We start from the raw sequence: 24,756 nt of genomic DNA, 5'->3' as shown, positions 1-24,756 counted from the left end.
CAGATGGGCCTTGACTTGTGGAGACGTTCAACAACAACAACAACAACAACAACGACAACGACAACGACAACAACCATAAATCCAAAAATTTTCCATAAATCACAAAAAAACTCATTTATTATTTCCTGTTTGTGTCCCAGTCGTCAATGAAGGTAAAGTGTATGGTAGGAATGTTAATAATGAGAAAAAAGGTCCAGTGTAAATGAGTTATTGCACTCTCAATAATAATAATAATAATAATAATAATAATAATAATAATAATAATAATAATCTTTTAAATAAAATCTGCTGCTGTGTGCTTCCTTCAGTTTTTGTGACTTCTGATATTTTTTTTTCCTCACTCGAGGCCCACAGATGAAATTCCAGCAGCTTCCACTGGGTGGGGATAAAGCAGGGAACTGTCCCTTTAAGATCAACAGGCTGCAGATTAGAAAAGTGAGAGTGGGCAGGACGCTGCTACCCTGGCTCAGTGTAGATAAGTCCCTCCCCCGTCCATCCATCCATCCATCCATCCGTCCGTCCATCCTTCTATCCGTTCATCTGTCCGTCCATCCATCCATCCATCCCTCCATTCAGCCGGCAGAGCAGGCGACCCTTTTAATCTGCAGGGAGCCGCACGACCCCCCCCCCATCAGCGGCCGCAATAGTCACGTGTGTGGGGTCGCACAACCTCGCGCCGAGGCGTAAATCTGGCGCCGGCCGTTCATGCTGCTGCACCACCGCAAAACCAGAAGCCTCCTGGTGCTAATAGTGCTAATAATGCTAAAAACGCTGGTAGTGCTAATATACCAATAGTGCTAATATACTAATAGTGCTCATAGTGGAAAAATGTACTAATAGTGCTAGTAGCGTTCAGGAAAATGAAATCTCTCTCACTGAAAGACGCAGCAATGACTGGTTTCTATTTATCTATGAAGCACTTAACTGAAAACTACCATCATGCATCACATCCCTGTTCCACTTAAACTCTGGTCCTACTTCTACACTTCCACTGGTTGTCCAGGTTCCACCTGCCAGGACTAACTTAGGGAAAACTGCTTTTAGTGTCGGTGCCGAAAACTCTTGGGACGTCTTGCAACATGACCTGAATTTAGGGAATTTTATCCCTGATAGACATCTTAGAAATATTATTTTAAATTGCCCATTTTATTTTGATTTAAATTTTTGGCCATTTATCGGGTTTTTTTATCGTAAGTTCTTTTGGCCTTTTAATTGTTTTAAGTTTTATGTATTTCATGTATTTTTTATTTGTTTTTAATTTTTCAATTCTTGTAGCACTATTTTATTTTTCTATTTTTCAACTCGGACTGTGCGTTCATTTTATATGTACTCTCGCCTTCAACGTTCCTTCCGAGGACTTTAAATAAAGGTTGATGAGGACGAAACGCTAAAAGCTAAAAACACTGCAGACTCTTCCCACTCCTTTTTGAGCGGTTATAATCGCATCTTACTCTGTTGCTTTAATATCATTTCTGTTCACATGTTCAATACAAAATATCAATCAATCAATCAAATACTTAAAGGGACAGCAGCAAAGCTGCAGCACCATTTAACAACAGTCAGGGATTCAGGTTTGTGTGTGTGTGTGTGTGTGGGCGTGAACTAAAGACAATAGATCAGCTGCTCCTCCAGTCACATGACCCCACCCCACCACAACCCCCATGACCGCTGAACAAAGATTTGGCAGGTTACCGCGGCAACGTCCAACAAACATTGACTGGGCGCAAGGCGCCTGTGATAAGGAGGCAGCTGCACACAAAAAAAACACACACACACACACACTGGAGTTTATACAGGAGGATTCCACTGACACACACACACACACACACACACAACAATACACACACACACACACACACACACACACACACAACGACACACACACATACAGAGAGACCTGCAGCAGTGTGGCTGAGAGCAGGCCGACACGAGCAGGCGTCACATTAGTGGCGCCGCGCTCGCTAATTAGATCGTTGGCGCCGCGCTCGCTAATTAGATCGTCGGCGCCCTTGTGAGACGTTTGGGTCGTCCGTGAATAGAAGGCGGAGCTAAAGAGGCGGAGCTTAAGGAGGCAGAGCTTGAGGAGGTGGATGTATGGATTAGATCAGAGCCACTTAGTCGCTACCGGGACCTTTTTAGGCGCTGTGATACAATCGGGGGGTGGGGGTGCGAGGGGGGACGTCAGCGCCGCCTGAGGGCCAACCAGCAGCGGCGGGGGCAGCTCGACCTCTGCCCTGGTTGTGTGGATGCAGTTTGCACGGATGCTGCAGAAAGAGTGAGACACTGGACGTCGATCACACAGCTGTAACTCCGCCTCTTCCTCCTCAAAGGACTCTGATTGGCCCAGAACAATTCTTCTAAATCTTAATACCGATCCATCTGCCTAGCAGGACCAAAATCAGCCCCACCAGCTGCACACAGCAACATCAGAGCAACAATCCAGCACGTTTTTTCACTTTGATGTTGCTCTTCGTGCTTCTGCGAGGCGCATTCATCCATCATTGATTGACGATGAGTCATTTGTTTTGCCGTCGTCGTCGGCGGCTTATATTTTCCGGTGAAATAGTTGGGGGTCGGGGGTTTTGACGGTGTGGGGGGGGGGGAGTCACGCAGCGGGAAGGCTGACATTTTACATTCCGAGTGCTCGTCAATATTGCATCACGCAGCAGCGGACCGAGCTGAGGCCACAGCGTGAGGACGGCTCCCCTTGTGTGTGTGTGTGTGTGTGTTTGTATGTGTGTGTGTTTGTGTGCGTGAGACCACACCCACCACAAAGCCAGTGAAATGGATGGAAGTCCGGTCACATCCTGCTAAAGGACAGACACAAACACACGCGCACACACACACACACACACACGCACACACACACACACGCACGCACGCACGCACGCACGCACACACACACACACACACACACACACACACACACACACACACACACACACACACACACACACACACACACACACACACACACAGCCAAGTGACCTGGAAACTCTCCTGGAACCTGAATAAACTTTCTCTTCCTTCCCAGAATCCCTTGGAAAAAAAAATAGTAGCTTTGATGACATCATAGTATAAAACAATGCGATTGAGTTTCTAATACATGAAACAGGTGGTTGTGCAGGAGACACTTTTTTCACGTCTCTCTAAGACGCTGGTTATCGTATCCTAACATTTTTTTTTGCAAAATGAAAACGATGTTTCTAAAAATTTTAACAAAGTGCAATTGCGATTCCCAGGTGTTTTCAGTGAATGGTGTGAAGCGCGTTAGCTGTAATTCCCGTAAAATTTCATCCCCGCGAGATTTATGAGAATTACGTATGCTTTCGTTTGTTGGCTGTCAAGAATGGTTGTTATGTTTTTCTCTTTGATTACTTGTAAAAAAAAATATTCTGTCTCCTCCTCCGTCCAAACATAACGGGCCATTTTCACTTGAAGTGAACTGGTCACGTGACCCCGTAACGTCACGTCTGGTGACGCGTAAATGCCAAAAGTGTTTCCATGAAACTTTTGCGATGTACCTCAACAATGATACGCCAAAACCTTTTAGCCATATTTGAGAGGCTTTTTGAAGTTGATTAGGTTTTTTTTGCGATATTTTCAGTCTTGCACAGTTCTAGCGGTGATGGATCAGTGATGTGACAAACCAGAGCAAATTGTGCAACGTTTCAACCGGGGCACCAATTTTGGCGCAACTTCGCGGTGAAGGTTGACACGCTGGCACGTAGGGCGTTCCGTTTTTGTTAATGAGGCTCAGACGGATGTCAAACACAGACACACAGACACACACACACACGGAGAGGGAGCTCCTCGGGAACAAACAACCGATAACCTATAGGGTCGTTTAAAACCCTGCATCGTTTGCACTGGGCCTGCGAGACCAGGTCACCTGACCCGCCCCGCTGTTTGCTGTGGGACGGGCGGCAAACACCATCACGAGGACGTGACCAAGAAAAAAAAAGATAAGAAAAAGACAACCGTGGGGGGGAGGGGCCAAGTCCTCCGGCTGCTGAGTAATTCAGTTAAGTTTAGCCGCTACTGAGCGCAAGGAGGAGGAGGAGGAGGAGGAAGCGGAGGGGCTGGGGGGGGTGCGGGGGGAGAGGGGGAGGTGGTGGGCACCTGAGGTGACTCGGCTCCACCCACACAGCTTACAGAAAGGTGTGAGACCACAGGGATTTGTGGATTTAGCAGCCACAGGTCTAAGCTCACCTGGCCGCTGGAGGAGGGACGGCAGGTTACATAAGAGCAGAATGCAGCCCTGCACATCCAGTGTGCCTGTGTGTGTGTGTGTGTGTGTGTGTGAGAGAGAGAGAGCGAAAGAGAGCAAGAAGCTGTGTTTCCATGACAGTTTTTCACTAAAAGAAGCAATATTTCAAAAATTGCGATTTGCAGCTGTTTCCATTGAATGGTGTGAAGCTCATAAACCGTGTGATTTTATGAGAATTACGTTTGCTTTAGTTTGTTTTTGTTTGCTTGCTGCAAGAAAAAGTGTTTCCGTGTCACTTTTGCGATATACCTCTGTATCCATATGTCTGAAAAACCACCTCATGACAGCAATAAAGAGCATAAAGCATCAAAAGCATAAAGAGAGAGAGAGAGAGAGAGAGAGAGAGAGAGACGGGCGTCTCGCACTCACCTGCCGGTCCTTGAAGTTTGGCCTTTTTCACTGCAACACAAGAGAAAGACAACAAGATGGCGGATGAGTGGCAGTGATTTTTTTTGGGGGGGGGGATTCGTTCAGACATGATTGACAGACGGAACGCCATAAACACAGGGCTAAATATGCTGCTCTCATTTTCATTTATTCCTTTATAGCCCCCCGACCCCCATTAGGTGTATTTTTAGTTCCTACGACGCAACCATACAATAACATTTATGGGATTGCTGCAGCTGCAGCTGCTGCTGCTGCTGCTGCTGCTCTGGGGAGGATTAGCGCTGATTGCTGTGTTGAGGCATGAAGCCTAAAGACTAAAACCTCTGGAGCCTCGCACAGCTGCGCAGATGGGCAGCCCGGGATGACGGCAAGGTTTTCATATTTTCATCCCTGCAGCAGCAGCAGCAGCAGCTGCAGCAGCAGCATCGGGCCGTCTTTCTCAGAAAAAAAAAACCCTCTGCGCTTTAAATGATCACACACACACAAGCACACACACAAACAAACACACACAAATCCTCCTCAGTGTCGGCTTTCAGGAGAAGAGCGCTGGCTGTCGTACTTCCTGTTTTCAATGTACCTCACTGGGAAGTGGAAATCAGTGTGGGTGTGTGTGTGTGCGTGTGTATGTGTGTGTGTGTGGCCTTTCCCCCTCACTGACTGGCCGTCGTCACTGGGAACAGTGAGTCAGCACTCAGCCAATGCTCGTTTGCATGCAGTAAAGCCTGGTGGTGGAAACTGATGCTTATCACTTCCAAACATGTAGCATGTTGCGCTCCGTGTGGGAGGAGCAACTTCTGCGGCGGCGGTGGCGGCGGCGGCAGCGACCTTCTACACTTTTTTTTTGTTCAATTTGTTTTTATTGCTTGTATTTTATGGGGCAAGAACAGGGGGCAAGGCACTTCATGCCCAAATTTCTTTGCTATCTAAAAAAAAGAATGAAAAAAAATAAAGATAAAATAATTGAAATAATTAATTCCATTGTCTTATGTAGTTTTAGCAAAAAATTCAAATTGACAATGGAATTTTCACAGATTTTATTTTTGTCCAAAATCGCCCCGCCCTAATATATATATACACATATATATATATATACACATATACAGTATATATATTAATATACATACATATGTACATATATATACACATATGCAAATAAATGTATTATTATTATTATTGTTATTATTATTATTATTATTATTATTATTATTATTATTATTATTATTATAATAAAGCAACAATTTTTGGATTTTCAGTTCTTGGGAGGATTAAAAAGAACAATCTACACACGCCCTGTGTTTGCCACAGAGCAAAAGTCAGATCAGAGAGACAGTCAGTCAGTCAGTCAGTCAGTCAGTCACAGTGACAAAATCAAGTGGAAGCAACACAGCGCAGGCCAGAAGAAACAGGAAGTGACATCAGCGATTGGGGCCAGTGGCTCTGATCAGGTGGAGAGAGGGAGAGAGAGGGAGAGAGAGAGAGAGAGAACCAGATGGCGAGGGGAAGTTAATCCCTCAATCTCTCTCCCATAATTCCACGGGCTGCACTCGGCTGAGCCGCCTGCAGCTCCACGGCCGACTCTCATCTCAGGTACAGGGAGCAGCAGCAACCGCGCTTCTCATTCAGACAGCGGCCAAAGTGGCAGCGCGCCACATAAAAAAAACACACCACGCAGCTCATATTAAAAATCAATCAATCAATCAATCAGTCAATCAACCGAAAAGTCAAACTTCACACCTGTCAACAGGAAGTCCGTCCATTATACAAACAGAATCTCATTTGCTATTTTACTATTACTACATCGGATGATTTTTTTTCAGAGCCTGCTCATTGGTGAGGGGTGACATTCAGCGGAGCAGCTGATGAAGTGAACCTGGAGAGCATCTGAGAACCAAAGTCTTCCAAAAGTCGATTCTTCACCCATAAATCAGATGGACAACTTTTATTTCTTTATCTTTTAGGTTTATTCCAGCTTCACTTCCTGTTTAAATCTGCACCAGAACATAGGGGGAAACAATCTCTCTATCTCACTCACACACACACACTCACACACCACACACACACACACACACACACCATATCTGACCATCAACTGTTGCTCCTGCTGTGACTTTGATCACCGGTCAGATCAAGCAAAACCCAAAACGCGTCTCTTTGACCTCTTCCGCCTCCGCCGGGGAAGAAATAATCCTTCTCCAGCTCATCAACAACACCAACGCCATGAATATCCATGATGTGACGGCGGACATGATCCCCAGCGACACACAAACACAGCCGGTGCTTGCAGCCACAGGTGCTGCAGCTGCTGGGCCTCGGCAACGATGCTCCACCTGCTCCAGACCTGCAGGTTCCCAGCGGAGCCTGCTGGTCTGGAGATCGCTCCGATTCTCCTTCCTTCACCCCCTGGATGTCGCGTAGCAGCGTGTTGTTCCCAGGATTCCAGGGACGAGACAGCGGGGAAACAAAAACAACCTTTTTCAAATTCAACCACTGGCGCAAATCTCGAATTGCTGGTAACCCACACAAAGTCCCGAGTCACTGCTCAAACACTGACCATTTATCAGCATTACTTATTGACATGTGGAGCTGATATCTTATATATTCATGGATATAGTTTATTTTGAATTTGCAAATTTGACAAGGCCTCCAAACTATGATTAAAACAATTCCTTAATATAATGTAGTAAAAAAAAAATCTCAGGAAGCAAAATTAAAAAAAAAACAAAAAAATAAGTGACCTATTTGGCAAGGAGTGGGAAGGAGCACAGCATCTTCTAGCAGGTTTCCTCTGGGCTAGTAGCTCACAAATCAACCAACCAACAAAAGATTGATTATCAGTGCCATTTCAGTCGGAAGGAGGCCGGGCTCGATCAAAATGCTGTTTTACAATTTTTCACCAGAGGAAACTCGACCTGTGACAAAAGCTGCTGGTTGCTGTGTGCTCAGTCCAGCCAGGCTGCACCCCACCCTGGGCAGGTGTCCGTGTTGGAACAGCTGGAACCTCAACACAGGCCCCTGATAACCCAGCAGGTTTTGGCCAGATAACACAATAACAGGGAAAAAAAAAAAAAAAAAAAAAACTTACAGAGCTACCTTAGTCTGAGGTTTGTTTGTTTTTATTTTCAATTTAAGAAAAAAACAACTCCTGATTGTAGTTTTACAAGCAGGAGAAAGTGATTCCTTCCGGCGGTTCAGCAAAACCCAGTTCAGTCAGATTTCATTGACTTTATCAGTGTGTGTGTGCGTGTGTTGGGGGGGGGGGGGGGGGGGGTGAATCAGTGAAAGTTACTTTCGAATTAATCGAAAAAGAAGGAAACTTTACCTCTGACACACAGCAGCGACATGGCAGCAGTTTGGCTCAACGCTCGCTCGTCAAAGTGATTCGGCTCTCAGCAGGAGGTTGACCGTGTCGGTGCTCCTCTGTCCGGTCACTACTCGGCTCCACGTCGGTGTCCTCTGGCGGGTGTGTGAGGCCGGACGCGGACCCCCGCCCCGGCCATTCCTGGAACCGTGGCCACCACTCGATGCGCCGGACACTGCCGCCTCGACCTGCTGGCCACCGAGCGAGCCCCGGGACGGCGGCGGTGGCAGCGGGCGGGAGGGGCCGCGGCGGGGCACCTGTGACTGGCGTCCGGCCTGACCAATGACAGAGGCTCCTGAGGGGAGGGGCGTAGACGGGCGGGGCCCAAGCGCCAAGCCAGGGGTCGCAATGAAAAGGGATGTACCACCTGTAACCTGTTGTGAGAGTAGAATAGAATATACCAGACAAGAATAGAATTGAATAGAATAGAATAGAAGGCTGTGTTTTAAATGATATTTATTCACTCACAGTTTGTTTGGATTTACGTTTCATATTTAGCTTTAACAGGACCGTTTTGCTCCTATATACACACAATGCACTTTATGCACTTTTTATGTTGTATATTTGTTTTTTGTTTTTTTATATAAATATATATATATATTTATTTATTTATTTATTTAAAATGTTTGTGGAGTTGCTTGTTGTCTGGTGTTGTTTTTCTTGAGAGGAAAGTTCTAAATACAATTGAATACAATGGCGAAGATCATTTATTTAATAAATCAATGGATTCCATATAAGAGCCCTTAAGATTTAACGCGTACTTATTGAGGGCAACTAAATACGCGATTGGATTTACCATTTACTGAAGCTGAGCGCCACCCTGTGTCTAAAAGGCTTCAATACACCAATTGCGAAGGTATTTGTTAAATGTTTGAAATACGGACGTCAAAAAGAACAGAAGCAACGTGTGTTTGTATCTCGCGAAATGTATCTGCAAGGTATTCCGAGAGAATACACTGATGTTTGTTGTTGTTTTTTCTTTTAAAATTTCGTTTTGAAAAAATATGAAGTGTGAGAATTGAAAGCCCACTAATATTCGACTTCACAATGTGTTTGGTTTTTTTTGTTTTTTGTTTTTTTTTTCTTGTGTATATATGTTTAAAAGGTAGAATTCAGTTTAGTCAGTTTTGTTTGTTTTTAAACATATTGTGCTTTCGGGGGCCAGCCGTCTCTCGTATATTTCCTGCTGGGCGCCGGACGTTTATCACCGTTGCACCACTGATGTAACTCCCACTTCCTGTCTGATCGGCAAAGGGTCACACATGAGTTTAGGCGCCGCTTCTCTGAGACGAATCCCCTGGAACAAGCGCCAAACTTTTCCTGAAGGATGCTCCGAAGCCTGTGTCGGGCGGGCGGGATCCTCCTGCAGGTAAATCGCCGTTCGGGTCACTCCGGCCCGCCGGCCACCTCGAACCGAGACCGTCCGCTTCTTCCGGGGGTGTCGCTGATTGACTGAATGGCAGGACCACACTGTCCTTCTTGTGACGTTTGAATTAGAATTAATATCTGTATCAGCAACAAGTGTTTGTTTGTTTGTTTGTTTGTTTTGGGGGGGTTGAACGAGGGTGTGATTGATCTTCAACATCCTCATGCGTCAATATTTATTAACCGAAAGTTATACCCCTCTGCGTGAAACGGTTTTCGACAACTTGAAGCCTGACACCTCACCTAAAACCCAACTCATAAACTAATTAACCGGCAGCAAACACGGGGTTGCGCTCCAAAGTCTGCCTGAAAATTTTAACACATTATTTAAACTTACTACTACCTACTGTAGTTGTGCCTTAGTGAACTATCCATACTTAAAATGACAAATAAGTAAATAAAATATTAATTATGTTTGACTAAAGCATGTTTTTCCAGTTCCTACAGCATTATTTAAGCTTTAAAAAAAAAAGTTAAAAAAAACTAGCTTCACTTCCACGTTTTCTCGCCAAGAAATACTGAGGCTTTGGCGAAAAAGAAATTAAATCAATTGATTTACTTACATTAGTTGCACATTTGCAGTCGTACTGATGGACGTTTGTGTGCAGCAGAGCCAGCGGAGCACGCCAAGGTTGTGGGTCACGCCGGCTCAGCAGCGCTGGGCCTCCAGCCTTCCCATGAACACCGTGGTGCTGTTCGTCCCCCAGCAGGAGGCCTGGGTGGTGGAGAGGATGGGCCGCTTCCACCGCATCCTGGAGCCGGTAGGTGTCACCTCTCACCTCTCAGTCTTGGACCCTGCTGCCAAGACCCAGTAAACGAGGCTTTTGCTTGTGTTTGTGCGACAGGGCTTGAACTTCCTCATTCCCGTCCTGGACCGGATCCGCTACGTGCAAAGTCTGAAGGAGATTGTGATCGACGTGCCGGAGCAGTCCGCCGTCTCTCTGGGTGCGTTTGAGCGAGAGTCTAGTGCCACTGGCAACTGGGACGGCCGCCGTGGTTGACTCTGCTTTGTTCCCCTACAGATAATGTGACGCTGCAGATCGACGGCGTGCTCTACCTGAGGATCCTGGACCCTTTCAAGGTATGTGGGCAGAGATTCGCCCCACCGTGTGCTCTGCTTTGCTCTGATTAAATTTAATGTCACTCCCCCGTCCTCTTGGCAGGCCAGCTACGGCGTGGAGGACCCAGAGTACGCAGTCACGCAGCTGGCACAGACCACCATGCGCTCTGAGCTGGGGAAACTCACGCTGGACAAAGTGTTCAGGGTAAGAGCGACAACGATAGCGGCACGATCGCATTTCTGTCGGCACGTAGAGTAGAATAGAATAGAACAGTAGGTGCACTTTATTGATCCCAAATTGGAAAACGACATTGTTGCAGCACTAAAAACAATACAAAAAGAAACCACGCAGTAATTAAAAGAAATATTCAACTCGAGAACAAGAAACATTCAAGTCACGTGAGGACAAAATCACAGTTGAATGTCCTGTCTGGCCTCTTGCAGGAGCGTGAGTCCCTGAACTCCAACATTGTCCACTCCATCAACCAGGCGTCGGACGAGTGGGGGATACGCTGCCTGCGATACGAAATCAAAGATATCCACGTGCCGCCGCGCGTCAAAGAGTCCATGCAGATGCAGGTGGGCCGTTATTCTTATGTGTTTTATTCCGTTTTGTTTCAGTTTATCTAGCCGTTTGTTGCCGGACTCACATCTTCGACTCGGCGCCCGTGCAGGTGGAAGCCGAGCGCAAGAAGAGAGCCACGGTGCTGGAGTCGGAGGGCACCCGGGAGGCGGCCATCAATGTGGCTGAGGGCTGCAAGCAGGCGCAGATTCTGGCGTCGGAGGGTGAAAAGGCGGAGCAGATCAACAGAGCTACTGGTGGGTGTTTGGAGCAGCCTCCTGGTTACTGTATATCCCCCCCGTTTCTCCTCACTGCTGGCAGGTGAAGGAGATGAAGAAGGTGCCTGAAATGTTGCCTGTTGTGGAAAATGTCACTTTATGCCCCTTACGTCCACACTAGTATTCATTGCTTATTAGAAGAAGAACAAGAAGAAGATCCTATATTAAGATTAAGATTTGCATAATTACAGCAACAATATAGTGCAAAAGAAGGAAAATCATATTAATTCAAATTAAATAAATTTACTGTATGCACCAAAGAAAGGCACAAAAAAATGTTGTACTTGTATCATGACAATAAAGGAATTCAATTCAATTCCAGGCGAAGCTCAGGCCATCTTGGCAAAGGCCGAGGCCAAATCCCAGGCTATCCACGTCCTGTCAAAAGCGCTGTCCCAGCAGGTGAGTGGCGGTTGCAGTTTGCCGACGTGGCCACCGGGGACTGTGGGGGCTTTCCATTTGTGCTGACTGGGTTGTGCTCGTGCAGAACGGCGATGCAGCAGCCTCGCTTAGCGTGGCCGAGCAGTACGTGTCGGCGTTCTCCAAGCTGGCCAAAGAGTCCAACACCGTCCTGCTGCCCACGAGCACTGGCGACGTCAGCGGGATGGTCACACAGGTAAGAGGCAGGCGCTGCTGCCGCTTCCTCCTTGCCCGCCACAACTTTACTTCGCCTTAGAACAGTGGTTCTCAACTGGTGGAGTCTCAGGACCCACATTTTTTTTCCTTATCATGAGGTTGCGGTCAAAAGTTTGGACACATACCTCTGATTTAATAGTTTTTCTTTCATTTTCATGACCATTTACTGTTACCATTTTTCTTTTGCCACATTAATCCACATATCTTGGTCATATATGTGATGTCTTCTTTCTGTATCTACAGTGTAGAAAGTAGTAAATCTAAAGAAGAAACAGGTGTGTCCAAACTGTTTTAAAATCCCTTTTTTTATATATGTATAAAAAAGAGGGAACCCGCCCTCGCTGCCACGACCCAATCAAATCAGCTCCGCGACCCACCAGTTGAGAAACGCTAGCTGCTTTAGAATGGACAAGACTTGAAACGTTCCATTTGTCGCTCCTGTGCTCAGGCCATGACCATCTACAGCACACTGGCAAAGCCCAGGCCGGGAGCGGCGGTGGAGCTGGAGGAGGAGAGGAAGAGCGAGGAGCTGGAGAAGCAGCAGCAGCAGCAGCAGCAGCAGTAGTGAAGCACTCTGCGTCTTGGACTCAGAACAAAGCAGTTTTGTGTTTCATCATCGCTCTGAAGCGGCGGCGGCGGCCACGGTCATCTTCTGCAGCAGGGACAGCCGGAGAAGGACTTTTCCCATCCAACTCTCTCAAGAATCTCTTTGCAAGCATTTTCACTCTTCACCGATGATGGTTTGTGTTTGTTTAACGTTCAAGAGAAAAAAATAAATAAAAGTGGGGACACGTAAAGGCAGGGTTTAGGAGCCGGGAACATCAAAGCTTTCGGGTGATTGGGACAATTCAGCTTCAGTGTTTCAGCTGTTTGTCAGGTTTCCATGTTGCTTTGTTTATTTTCCTTTAACAGTCGCACACTGGTTCCTCAGAGTTGGTGACCAGTGAACTTTCAAGAGGTTCAGTTCAGAATTTCAGTTCCCACAACCCTGGTAGTCTGCAGAAGTTGTGCCCTGTTAAAAAAAATAAATCCCATTGTATCTTGCCAGTAACTCTTGTGGCCCCTTGGAACTGCAGGTTATCACTTGTGTCCAGTTAGATTTATTTATTGCTTTTCCTTGTTTTCTGCCCAAAAAAATGAATCTCAAAAGATGAATCACAAAGATCTTAACAGTGCTGAGATGTCAGTAGGTGAATGACGTGGTAGACAAAATGTTGTTAAGCACTTGTCCATAAAATAAACGATAATTTTAAAGTGGAGTAAAAATGACTTTTTTATGAATAAAGAAAACACAGTTTATGTTGTTTTATATTATTATTAGTACTAGTAGTAGTATACACAGAAATACGTCTCGTTTTAGTCCTTAAACCATTGCCTAGAAGTCCGTGTTGAGGGCTTCAACTTCCCCGTGTGTTACATTGAAATTGTCCCGTCGTGCGCTTCCGCCGCGGTGCCCATGTGCACTACAGTTCCTTCCTGCCGGCGTATTCTTAGTGCTAGCCGCTGCACCGACCGGTGTCCCCCGGATGAAGGTGAGCGGTTCAGGTGGGTGGGGGGTGTCACCAGTCACCTCCATGTTCACCTGAGACACCTGCACCCACAGCACGGCATCAGCGGGCGGGGTCTGGGGGCGGTCTCTGCTGCCACAAGGTCAGCGAGGAAGGGAAGAACTAGCCGCGGCTAACTAAGCTAACAGAAGCTCCGGAGGGTCAGCGGGCTCGCGTCAACGCACCTGCCGCTTCCGGTTGAACTTTTTTGACATATATTTATAGAAATACCGGCTCCCCCGGCCGCCCCCATGCAGGACCCCCGAGTCTGACAGACCGGAGCCAAGAGTCGGGTCAGCCAGGAGCCATGCAGGGGCTCCGGGTGCTCTGCCTCCTGGCGTGGCTGTGCGCCCTCTTCACCGCGGGCATCTACCTGTTTGCGGGCGGCTTCCTGCTGGTGAGGCTGGAGGTGAACCGCACCAGTACGTGCGGCGACGTTCTACGGCCCGAGGGTGCGGCGCAGCACGACTTCTGCCGCGGGCGGCCGCGCTTCCGCCGCGCAGTGCTGCTCGTCGTGGACGCACTCAGGATTGACTTTGCCCGCTTCGAGCCCGGCAACGAGTCTCCGCGGCCCTACCAGAACAAACTGCCCGTGCTGCATGAGATGGTGCGCGCGCGGCCCCAGCACGGGCGCCTGTACGCGTTCCGCGCCGACCCGCCCACCACCACCATGCAGAGGATCAAGGGCTTCACCACCGGCTCCCTGCCCACCTTCGTGGACGTGGGCAACAACTTTGCGTCCAGCGCCATCCTGGAGGACAACCTCATACATCAGCTGGGCGATGCGGGTGAGTCACAGCCGACCCATAGCCTTCCTCAGCAGGGTCATCAAGACCTGAAACACTTTCGGATATCGGTACCGATAACGGGGTTGAGTCCTCCACTTGTACTTTTATAATATGGGCCGATACCAGTATCGGGTATTGATACCAATACCAGGGTTGAGTACTCTATTCATACTTTTAAAATATGTGCCAATACCAGCACCGGGTATCGGTACCGATACCGGGGTTGATGACCCTACTCATACTTTTAAAATATGTGCCGATACCAGCACCAGGTATCGGTACCAATACCAGGGTTGAGTTCTCTACTCATATTTTTAAAATATGTGCCAATACCTGCACCGGGTATCGGTACGGATACCGGGGTTGAGTAACATGACACTGATAATCAGTTGTATAGGTACGTATATGACGATTTTGCTCAATCTTGAATTTGTACTGCAGTGAAACTGGTTATTGTAAAACATGTTGAATTTAAGAATGAATTACTCGGTAACTGTAAGTACTGAAATGCAAGTCCCCGTACTCTACTCGCCGTCTAAAAAAGTGGTATCGGTGCATTGCTAATCTTCAGCTCACCTTCTTCTCCTCCTGCTCCATCTGTGCAGGTAAACGGGTGGTGTTCATGGGCGACGACACCTGGGAGAGTCTCTTCCCCAGGAGGTTCCACCGCTCACTGCCCTTCCCGTCCTTCAACGTCAAGGACCTGCACACGGTGGACAACGGCATCCTGCAGCACCTGTACACCACCTGTACGTCTCCACCCGTCTCCACCAATAATTTAAAATATAGAAATCTTACATTTCTGGTGGTAGAATATGCACTGTATATGCTACTTTAACTATGCAAATTCCCTAGTGTGATATAAAGAAAGGCATTCTTACCGGTATCGTTGCATCCCTTGTGATGATGGTTCGATTGATTCGTGGTCTTCTCGCTGCTGCTGCTGCTACCTGGGCCACAGTGGTGGGCGACGACTGGGACGTGCTGGTGGCTCACTTCCTGGGGGTGGACCACTGCGGCCACCGCTTCGGGCCCGACCACCCGGCCATGGCAGCCAAGCTCACCCAGATGGACGGCGTCATCAGGTGGGTTTCACCCCAACAACCTCTGACGACTAAGGCTGTAACTCCTGGCGACCTCCTTGGTTGACCTAGTGCCGCCGCCACGGTCTCCACAGGTCGGTGATGGAGCGCCTGCAGAACGACACGCTGCTGGTGGTGCTGGGCGACCACGGCATGACGGATAGCGGCGACCACGGCGGCGAGAGCCAGAAGGAGACCGACGCCGCCATCTTCCTCTACAGCCCCTCGCTGCTGTTTCACTCGCCGCCGCCATCGCAGGTGAGGCGTTGAGAGCTTCTCCTCTGGTCTCGCTCCTCTATTTCAGGAAGCAGGCCAAAAAATTAAATTTAAAATAAAAGAAAAGGCCCTTTGTGATGTCACAGAGCGATCCAGACCTAGTGCCCCAGACGGACCTGGTGCCCACGCTAGCGCTGCTGCTGGGCGTCCCCATCCCCTACAGCAGCGTGGGCCAGGTGCTGCTGCCGCTCTTCCCCTCCTCCCACGGCCAATCGCAGGGCGGCGGCGCCGCCGCAGACGCAGGCCTCAGCCAGCTGGAGGCGCTGTGGATCAACGCCAAGCAGGTAGCCACTCGCCACTCCACTCCACTCTTCCCACCACCACCACCTCTCCAACCCCCCCAGTGCCTCCTCTGCCTGTCTGTGTGTCTAAATTGGTAGTTTGAAACACGTGTGTGTGTGTGCGTGTGCGTGTGCGTGTGTGCGTGTGTGCGTGCGTGTGCGTGTGCGTGTGCGTGTGCGTGTGCGTGTGTGTGTGTGTGTGTTCACACAGGTGAACCGCTTCCTGGAGACCTACTCCGCTCTGGCCCAGGACATCCCGGCCCAGACTCTGAGCGTCCTGCAGGATCAGTTCTCCCGCCTCTCCACAGACTACCTGGTGTCCACCTCGGCTGGCCCTGCCCACCCCCAGCTGGCCGCCGCCCTCCAGGCCTACCTGACGGCGGTGCGGGACGCCTGCCGGGCCACCTGGGCCCGCTTCAACCCGGCCAAGATGGCAGCGGGCGTGGCGGTGCTGGCACTGGCCGTGCTGCTGTGCCTGGTGGTTTCCCAGCGGGACGACGGCGGCGCCGGGCTGGCGCTGGCGCCTGCCGCTGCCAGCGGCGCCGGTGCGGCGGCGGCTGCGGCGGCGGCGACTCAGCTGCCATCTGGAGGCTCCATGGACACCTCGTGGTGCCTGGCGGCCGCCGCCCTATCCTCCGGGCTGACCCTCCTCTGGGGCGCCCGTGGTGGTCGCCGCACCTGGCGCCCCCTGCTGGCGGGGGCGGAGGTGGTGCCGCTGCTGGTGCTGCTGCTGCGCTGCGCCTCGCTGATGTCCGACAGCTACGTGGTGTTCGAGGGCCGTGCCGTCACCTTCCTGCTGCTCTCGCTGGCGCTCTATGTCCCCGTCAGCCTCCACTGGGAGGGGCTGCTGCTGCCCGCCGCCACCGGCGGCGCCGACTCTCTAAAGGGGGCGGGACTCCTGCCGCCGCCGCCGCCCACCGCCCCGTCGTCAGTGGTGCGGAGGGAGAGCGGCACGCTGCTGGCCGCCACGGCGCTCCTGCTGACGGCACTTTACGCCTCGCTGGCCTTCCACGGCTGCCGTGAGGAACAGGGCGCCGCCTGTAGCCCCTCCCACTTCCTGTCACCGCTGGCCCGCCTGCAGGACGGCCGGCTGCGGAACCTGCACTACCTGCTGTCGGTGGCCTCGCTGGGCCTGTGGATGCACCTGCTGCGCCACTGCCTGCGCCACTACGGCAACATGAACGCGGCGGGCGGCGCCGCCCTGGTGGCCCGTTGGCTGCTCCCCCTGCTGGCCGTCGCCCTGGCGCTGCACTGGGCCGTGGGCGCCACGCCCGAAGGCAGCTTCCGGGGCCTGGCAGAGTTGATGGGTGTGGCCCGGCGGGCGCTGCCCCGCACCGCCTACTTCCTGCTGGGGGCGGGGCTGCTGCTCATCTGGCTCCGCCCGCTGACGGTTTACGTGAAGAGCAGGGCTGGGACGGGGCCAGGGGTGGCGGCTCCGCCCCCGACCCCGCCCCGCTACCGAGCCAGCACCGGCATCAGCCCGCAGGCGGAGCTGCACCACCTCATCCCTCAGATCTACCAGCGCATGCGGCGCTCGCTGGACGACGGCGAGCTGAGCGGCAGCCTGGCGGGCGGTGGCGGCGGCCCAGCCGTGGAGGCCTACGGACTGGGGACAGTGTACTCGGCGCCGCTGCTGCTGCTCTGCGGACTGCTAGCCGCCGGCCTGCTGCTGCTGCACGCCGACGCCATGGCGCCGGCATTCCTGCTGCTGCTGCTGGAGGGCGGAGCCTTGCTGCACATCCACGCCTCCTGCACCGCCCTCAGGGGCCTGCAGGGAGCGCCAGCAGGTCAGACCCTCCCCACCACCACCACCACCTACACCCTTCGTCTAAACTCCCTCTTGTCGTCCCCCCCCCGCCCCTCCAAGATCTACCTCTCTTGTCTCCCCCAGGTCCTAAACTCCCACAATGCCCCCCCCCCCCCCAGGTCTCTAAACTATCTCTCCCCCTCCCCACCAGGTTTCTCTGTGCCCTGGACGCCGGTGGTGTTGTGGTCTCTGGCCGCCTCCCAGTTCTTCCATGCCACAGGTCACATGACCACTTTCAGCTCCATCCAGTGGGCTGCTGCCTTCGTGGGCTTCCCTGAGGGACACGGCGCCGGCACGGCACTGCCCGCCACGCTGGTCACCCTCAACACCTTTGCCTCGCACATCCTGTTTGCAGGTACCTTTGTTTGTTTGTTTGTTTGTTTGTTTGTTTGTTTGTTTGTTTGGTGGCGGCAGGAAGAAGCTAATGCTAATGCTAAGTGTCACTTGTGGTTGCAGCCGGATGTCCGCTGCTGCTCTTCTGGCCGCTGGTGCGAGAGGTCAGAGAGGTCAAGGAGGGAGAGGACGCCGTGATGGAGATGAGGCTGAGGGAACGCCCCCAGCAGTTTGGCTCCGCCCTCCTGCAGCTGGCGGCGCGCTACCTGTTCGTCCAGGGAGCTCAGGTAGGACGACTGCTGCTGCTGCTGCAACAACAATACAGAGAGGCAACACACACACCTGCAGTGGCTCTGTGTTTGTGTGTGTGTCCATGCTGACGTACACACACACTCCTTGCCCTATCTTGGTAATTTGAAACACATGCCGCTCTGTGTGTGTGTGTGTGTTCACTCACAGGTCTTGGCCTCTGTGTGTGCGGCGGCGATCCTGAGGAGGCACCTCATGGTGTGGAAAGTTTTTGCACCCAAGTGAGTCTCTGACTGGTCCGTTGATTTGTCCACGCTCGTGTTGAAGAAGGGTACACACATTTGCACAGTAAAAGGACAACCACTCTCTCTAAGGGCCTTGAATAAATACAGATTTATCCAGAACGAAGCAAATAAGAAATAGATAAATACATAACATACATGTAATAACATAGTAATAAATACATAAATAAATAGATAATAGGCAGGCTAGTAACAAAAGAAGAAGACTTCTCACTGTGGTCTTCCTCTTCTCTCCTCTCTCTCAGGTTGATGTTCGAGGCGTCGGGTTTCCTGGTGAGCAGCGCCGCCCTGCTGGTGGGCGTGGCCCTGGTGCTCAGAGTGGACGCTGCAGTGAGCCGCTGGTTCAAGACGCTCGTCCCTGACGCGTCCAGGTAGCAGCCGCCACTGCTGCTGCTGCTGCTGCTGCGCTGCACCTCCACAGGCTGCCAGCAGAGGTCAGTGTGCCACAAAGACACACGGGCCGGCCGTGCTCACTGTGACGTCCCGCTGCTGACCACAACAACAATGGCAAAAAAACAACGACAATAATGACAAACAACCACAGGGCTTCCATCGGTGTCGTGCCGATCAGCCTGAGGACTTCGGATCCCGACCCGACTGAATGTGAACAGTTCACAACTCATCCGAATGTCTCAGTTATACCTCACCGTGTTGACAAGGGTCTACACACACACACACAGACACCAATGCACTGTGCATCATACCAGTGCTGTTCCCCTTTACTCTTTTTTTCATTTTTTTCTATTTTTCTAATCTGTTACAGTTCTGATTGATCTTTAATTTAATTTAAGATTCTGATTTCTTATGATTTTTTGTGTGTTTTTTGAAATAACATTTTCAATCACTAATAAATTGTCAATTTTTTTCTTTTCTTGCTAATTCTGTGCCTAAAGTTGTTACGGGGGCCATATTTGTCGCTTCTCTTTGAAATGTGTTCTTTTTTGCAAGGACTTGCAAAAATGCACTGTCAAATGAGTGAGTTGGTGAGTCTCGAACACTGTCAGTTGATTCATCCCCTCAGCAGCAGCACACGGAGACATCCTGCAGAGGGACGTCATTTTTTTTGATATATGAAACTGATCGACTGTAGGGGATTTTTATTGTTTTTGAGGAAAAAAAAAAACAAAAAAACAAAGCAGAAAAAGATACATAAAATAAAACTTTTTTTTTACCTGACCTCCAGAGTGTCTTCCCTGCGTTTGGAGCAAAGCGGTTTTCAGTGTTTGGTTTTTACCGATGAGGGACTTGATGGAGGAGAAGCTGCCGTTTCATTCATTATTCACTGAGAGTTGCTGCAGCCACACCCTGGTTTGACTCGGGGCTCCGCCCACTTCCTGCCTGCCTGTCAGGAGAGCGACGTCGCAGTCGCGGGGGGGGGGAGGAACGACGACACTGTTCTAATGGGCCAACTGGGCTGCAAAGAGGCCGCGACCTGCAAAATAAAACATCAGAGAACCTTCACCTACTATCACAGTGAGAGGAACCGCGCACAGCGGTTACAGGGAAAAACAGTTTTTTTTTTTACTTTCTTTGCAAAGGTCAAACGATCTCCAAGAGTTTAAAAAAAAAAAAAAAAAAAAAAAGCCCACCATAGCAGACATTGTGCGGTCAGTCTCGACCGGTCATGATCAAAAAAAAAAACCCAGTCCGAGACTGAGACAAGACCGAGTAAGAATGCCTCTGAGTCCGAGACGGGACCAAGACGGATCTTGAGTACTACAACACCAGCGGTCAGTGCGGGACGAGAGGCTTTGCACCGCCGAGCCCCAACTATTGACGGAGCAATAAGTGGTCACAGCCGCAAAGACTGCAAGGAGGAAAAGAAGCACCGTGTCTGCTGCTGCTGCTGATGATGATGCAGGGGTTGGGTTTTGTGGTTAGTGGGGCCACCTGGAGGACTACCCCGGTCCAATTTTGAAACCGGAAGATTCCATATTTGGACGTGTGGTGAGCGTCGCCAGAGGAGGTAAGCAGTAATGTGGGAGCACGAAAAGACCCGCCCATCCCTGTCGGTTGAAAAAAAGCCCTTTAGAACGCCCCCTGGTGGCCGGCTGCAAGACGAGAAGTGGACACTGTGTGTCGTCGAAACACATTCCTGTCGTCTTTTTCTTGGAAAGACTCCCTCCTCCTCCTCCTCCTCCTCGTCTCTCCGGGTTTATTCTGGTATCACACCTTCACGACTGTGTTCACACAGCGAGTGACGACCGAGCAAGCGGGCGGCTAAAAATGGAATTTTTCCTTCCCGAGAGGATTCAGCGAAAGGGAAGATGAGTCAAAAACAGACAAAGAAGTGTGGGTGAGGGAAGGGTTGAGGTGGGAGGGGACACAGCCCATTGATCAGCTGGCGGAATTGCCGGGGGCCGCACCAGGGTGTATCGATCCCAGAAAGGTCAAAGGTCAGCCTGCTGCGTAACCTGGAAATCCAGCGAGAAGATCACAGACGACTCTAAACCGGAAACAGAAGTCGTTTTGTCAGCCGCCAACGAAACGCAGCAGCTAAGTTTACACCCCGTGGACGTAGCTGTTGCTCATCCAGCTGCCGGCTGCAGTCCTTGATGTTGACGAAAACAGGCCCCCCGGAGGCGACGCGGGGAAGTGCAGCCACACGCAAGCGCCAACGTCGCAAAACCGGAGCTTTCAGACAGCGTGTTTAAACACTGCACTCTCTCTCTCTCTATCACACACACACACACACACACAAACAATTCAGTGTTCACAAACAAATGGAATTTCTCTGTTATGCACAAATGGAGTCATGTGGCAGCCGTAGAGGGCGCTCACAGTCACATTTCCCACCCAAAGCTGCTTTAGTGCTGTCACATTAAAGGGACAAGAGCTGTGGTGTGTGTGTGTGTGTGTGTAAATAACAAATCACTTACTGTGCCAGTAGGGGGCAGTAGTAAAGTTTAATGTGCACCAGCAGCACCTGTGAATTGTGTTCACAGGTGCTGCTAGGCACTGCACTGCACGGCCACACACACACACACACACACACACACACACACACACACACACACACACACACACACACACACACACACACACAGCAGTGGGGATGTGGGTCATGTTTACCCTCCCCAGCTGGCAGGTAATCTGACAAATTAGTCTCAGCTGTCCCCTCTCCGTCTTCTCTGCAGCAATATTTATTTTCTGCAGGCACACACACACACACACACGCACACACACACACACACACAAACAAGTTCCAGAGGAGACCCAGTTCAGATGCTCCGCTCGCCTCGGGTGCATAAATCCCATCTGAAGTCAACTCGGCAATATGCAGCAACGTAAGTCGACATCAGCCGAGACATGAGCGACAACGTGAGCGACAACGTGACACAGCGGCGCTAAAGCTGAAGACTGAAGCGCAACACCTGTGACAGGGCCCAAATAAAACCGTGTGTGTGTTTGTGTGTGATTGCCACACAATGTCTGTACAAAAGAAGGAGGAGCAGGAGGAGATGAAGGAAGAGGAGGAGGTGAAGGAGGAGAAAAGGGAAGAGGAGGAAGTTAAGAAGGAGGTGAAGGAGGTGGATGGGTGAAAGAAGAGGAGGAGGATTCGAGGAAGAGGAGGTGATGTGGGAGGTGGTGGTGGAAGTGAAGAAGGAGGATGAAAGTAAGAGGAGGAGAGGAATAGGAGATGAAGGAGGAGGAGGAGGAGGAGATGAAGGAGGAGGAGGGGGAGGAGATGAAGGAGGAGGAGGAGGAGGAGAAGGCTCCTCCAGAGCGCTGCAGAGAGGTGAGGCCGAGAAGTGCTTGACAAAGTGGTCATCAGGGCTTCGGAGGGATGATGTTCCGTGGAAGAGGAAGGCATTAGGCTAATGGACGTTTAGCCCCGGCGGCGCTAATGCATCATCCAGCCGCGGCCCATTCACTGCCCTGACAAACATCCGTAAATCCTGGCGTCGGAGAGCTGCATGATGAAACGCTGGGGATGAATTATGCAGCTCTCCCACTCGCTGCTCACTGCTTTTTAAAGAACACGCAAGCAGGAAATCATCCATCCGCCCGTCCATCGATCGCGCCGAATGGCAACTTTATTTATACGTGGAAAAGGAACATCGCACGTAAACACAGTGAGCTTTTCCACTCGGAGATGAGCGGGGAAGAAAACATTCAAACTGGAGGTGAGCGACACACAGCAACAACTTCTAGCCGCAGTGGCGACGCTGGGGAGCCGGGAATACAACATGGCCGCCCATTCACTTCGATGGAGTTGCTCGACGAGCTAACTGTCAAGTTAGCTAGCTAGCTAGCTGCAATGACTGCTAGTAGCTGCGTTTCCATTACAGTTTTTTTGCAAAATAAAAGCGATATTTCTAAAATTTTGAGAAAGTACAATTGCGATTTGTAGTTGTTTCCATTCAATGGTGTGAAGCGCACAAGCCGTAATTCTTGTCACTTTGCGATATTTATTATTATTATTATTATTATTATTATTATTAATAATAATAATAATAATAATAATAATAATAATAATAATAATAATAATAATAATTAGAATAATAATAATAATAATAATATTAAAAATAATAATTTCAGCAAACTTCCAGATCAGCGACTGATTTCTCCATCAACCCAAAATATCTTAAAAGCTTCTGGTTATTCTGTTTCATCTCATCGCTGACTGCACCGTGTTTTGTCATTATCGGTATTTTTAGCGATGATTTTTTTATTTATTTTTTTCCTCAGTCAGTAAATCTAAGAACAGTGTCACCCCGTTTGTTTTTTTTGTTCCGGAGACTTGATGGCACTTTAATGTGTTTTACTGTTGGGACAAAAATAAAAATGAATGCTGAGCTGGATATGTCACTGCAGCAGAGGCACACATACTGACACACACTGACACACTCACTTACACACACACACACACACACACACACACTTGCACTCCCACTGAAACACACACTCACTGATGATCAAAGGAGAGATTCCTTACGCCTTAAGAACAACCAACAACAATTTGCAAAGCATTAAAACAGTCTCTAAACGTTTTCGCTACTGGTAATGCCTACTAGTGGTACACAATGGTATTACAAGACAGGGGGAGCAGCCAAGCTTGTAATTTCTGGGACTCCTGAGTTTGTCCTGACAGTTTGTCGTCCTGAAAAATAGAACAACAGAAGCGGCCAAGACAAAGAAACCAACAAAGTTCATTGTTGGAATTGTTACCATATTTCTCCATGTGTCCAAAACAAAGCAACACAAACTTTTTTGCTGTGCGACCTCCGTGGGTGACCTCTGAAGGTCAGCCAGGTGCAGCAGCTTCCCGCAGCCTCGCCGAGCAGCGAGTCTCCTGCCACAAGGGGCTCATTTTCTCTCACATTAGCGACCAGGCTGAAGGAAGGCAGGAAGGAAAGAAGGAGGGAAGATAAGAGGGAGGGAAGGAAGGAAGGAAGGAAGGAAGGAAAATAAGAGGGACAGAGGGAAGGAAGGTAGGAAGGAAGGACAGGAGAGAGCAAAAAAAGGAAGGAAGGAAGGAAGGAAGGAAGGAAGGAAGGAGGGAAGATAAGAGGGAGGTAAGGAAGGAAAGAGAGAGAAGGAAGGAGGGAAGGAGGGAAGGAGGGAAAGAAAGAAGGAAGGAAATAAAAGCTTCTTGCCATTTGTTTTTTTCCCCCTTTCATTCTTCTCCTTCCGCCTCTCAACTGAGCACAACAACAGCACGGCAGCGCGGCGTCCCGTCTTTCATCCAAAGCGACGACTCCATCAATTATGCATCAGGGCTGCAAAGTTTTCCCCTCTCGCCTTCAACTTACCCACGTTTTCATTATTTTATTTTCCACCTTTCTTCCACGGCAACAAGTGACAGCCCCAGCGAGCAGGGCGCAGTCACCAGGCTCTACGTTGTTGAGTTTTGTTTTTTTGTTTTTTTACATACTATCTTTTTTGTTTTGGGTTTTTTTCAGAAACTTTAATCACACACACGCACGCACACACGCACACACCCAGCGGGAACTGACCAGGATGCTGACCAGGTCGCTGATGTGCAGCTGCTGCGCCGTAATTGCGGCGGATGTGCGGAAGAAGGTAATTGGATCAAGGAGACGCCGCGGTTCGCCGGCGGTCGTCTGGTTTTTATCACAGTGTCGGAGCTCCCCCCCCCCATCACCACCAC

The 24,756-nt window shown here is 50.0% G+C and overlaps 3 protein-coding genes across 5 annotated transcripts in view; 2 read left to right on the top strand and 1 right to left on the bottom strand.

Moving 5' to 3' along the window:
• The window catches only part of unc13bb (unc-13 homolog Bb (C. elegans)), a 40,834-nt gene extending 32,563 nt beyond the window's left edge, over positions 1–8,271 (bottom strand). The window contains exons 1-2 of one of the 2 annotated variants that reach the window (XM_076029038.1): positions 7,977–8,271; positions 4,640–4,669 (exon numbers count right to left, since the gene is read on the bottom strand). In XM_076029038.1, coding sequence (XP_075885153.1) covers positions 4,640–4,669; positions 7,977–7,998 — 52 coding nt within the window. In that variant the 5' untranslated portion in view covers positions 7,999–8,271. The remainder of the gene's footprint in view (positions 1–4,639; positions 4,670–7,976) is intronic. The other variant, XM_076029039.1, reaches the window with a different exon arrangement.
• A 953-nt stretch (positions 8,272–9,224) lies between these two features.
• Positions 9,225–13,230, top strand: stoml2 (stomatin (EPB72)-like 2). 2 transcript variants are annotated; one of them, XM_076029036.1, is made up of 10 exons: positions 9,225–9,384; positions 10,049–10,201; positions 10,286–10,385; positions 10,463–10,521; positions 10,604–10,705; positions 10,945–11,079; positions 11,175–11,319; positions 11,663–11,742; positions 11,828–11,956; positions 12,425–13,230. In XM_076029036.1, the coding sequence occupies exons 1-10, from the start codon at positions 9,343–9,345 to the stop codon at positions 12,539–12,541; spliced, it is 1,062 nt and encodes a 353-aa protein (XP_075885151.1). In that variant the 5' UTR covers positions 9,225–9,342; the 3' UTR covers positions 12,542–13,230. The 2 variants fall into 2 exon arrangements, with proteins under 2 accessions (XP_075885151.1, XP_075885152.1); XM_076029037.1 differs by having other exon boundaries at positions 9,227–9,384; positions 10,052–10,201.
• A 217-nt stretch (positions 13,231–13,447) lies between these two features.
• pigo (phosphatidylinositol glycan anchor biosynthesis, class O) lies at positions 13,448–19,817 on the top strand. Its single transcript, XM_076029035.1, has 10 exons — positions 13,448–14,311; positions 14,917–15,060; positions 15,273–15,396; positions 15,489–15,651; positions 15,756–15,953; positions 16,162–17,737; positions 17,909–18,112; positions 18,214–18,377; positions 18,550–18,620; positions 18,887–19,817. Exons 1-10 carry the CDS (start codon positions 13,831–13,833, stop codon positions 19,014–19,016), a joined length of 3,255 nt encoding a protein of 1,084 aa, XP_075885150.1. The 5' UTR covers positions 13,448–13,830; the 3' UTR covers positions 19,017–19,817.
• The last annotated feature ends 4,939 nt before the right edge of the window (positions 19,818–24,756 follow it).

This window comes from Nelusetta ayraudi, unplaced genomic scaffold, assembly GCF_046127955.1.
Source record: "Nelusetta ayraudi isolate G7.1 ecotype Tasmania unplaced genomic scaffold, CSIRO-AGI_Nayr_v1 ptg000026l, whole genome shotgun sequence".
Classification (NCBI taxonomy): domain Eukaryota; kingdom Metazoa; phylum Chordata; class Actinopteri; order Tetraodontiformes; family Monacanthidae; genus Nelusetta; species Nelusetta ayraudi.
The sequence above is the reverse complement of the archived record's forward strand: the minus strand, read 5'-3'. Positions and strand labels throughout refer to the sequence as shown.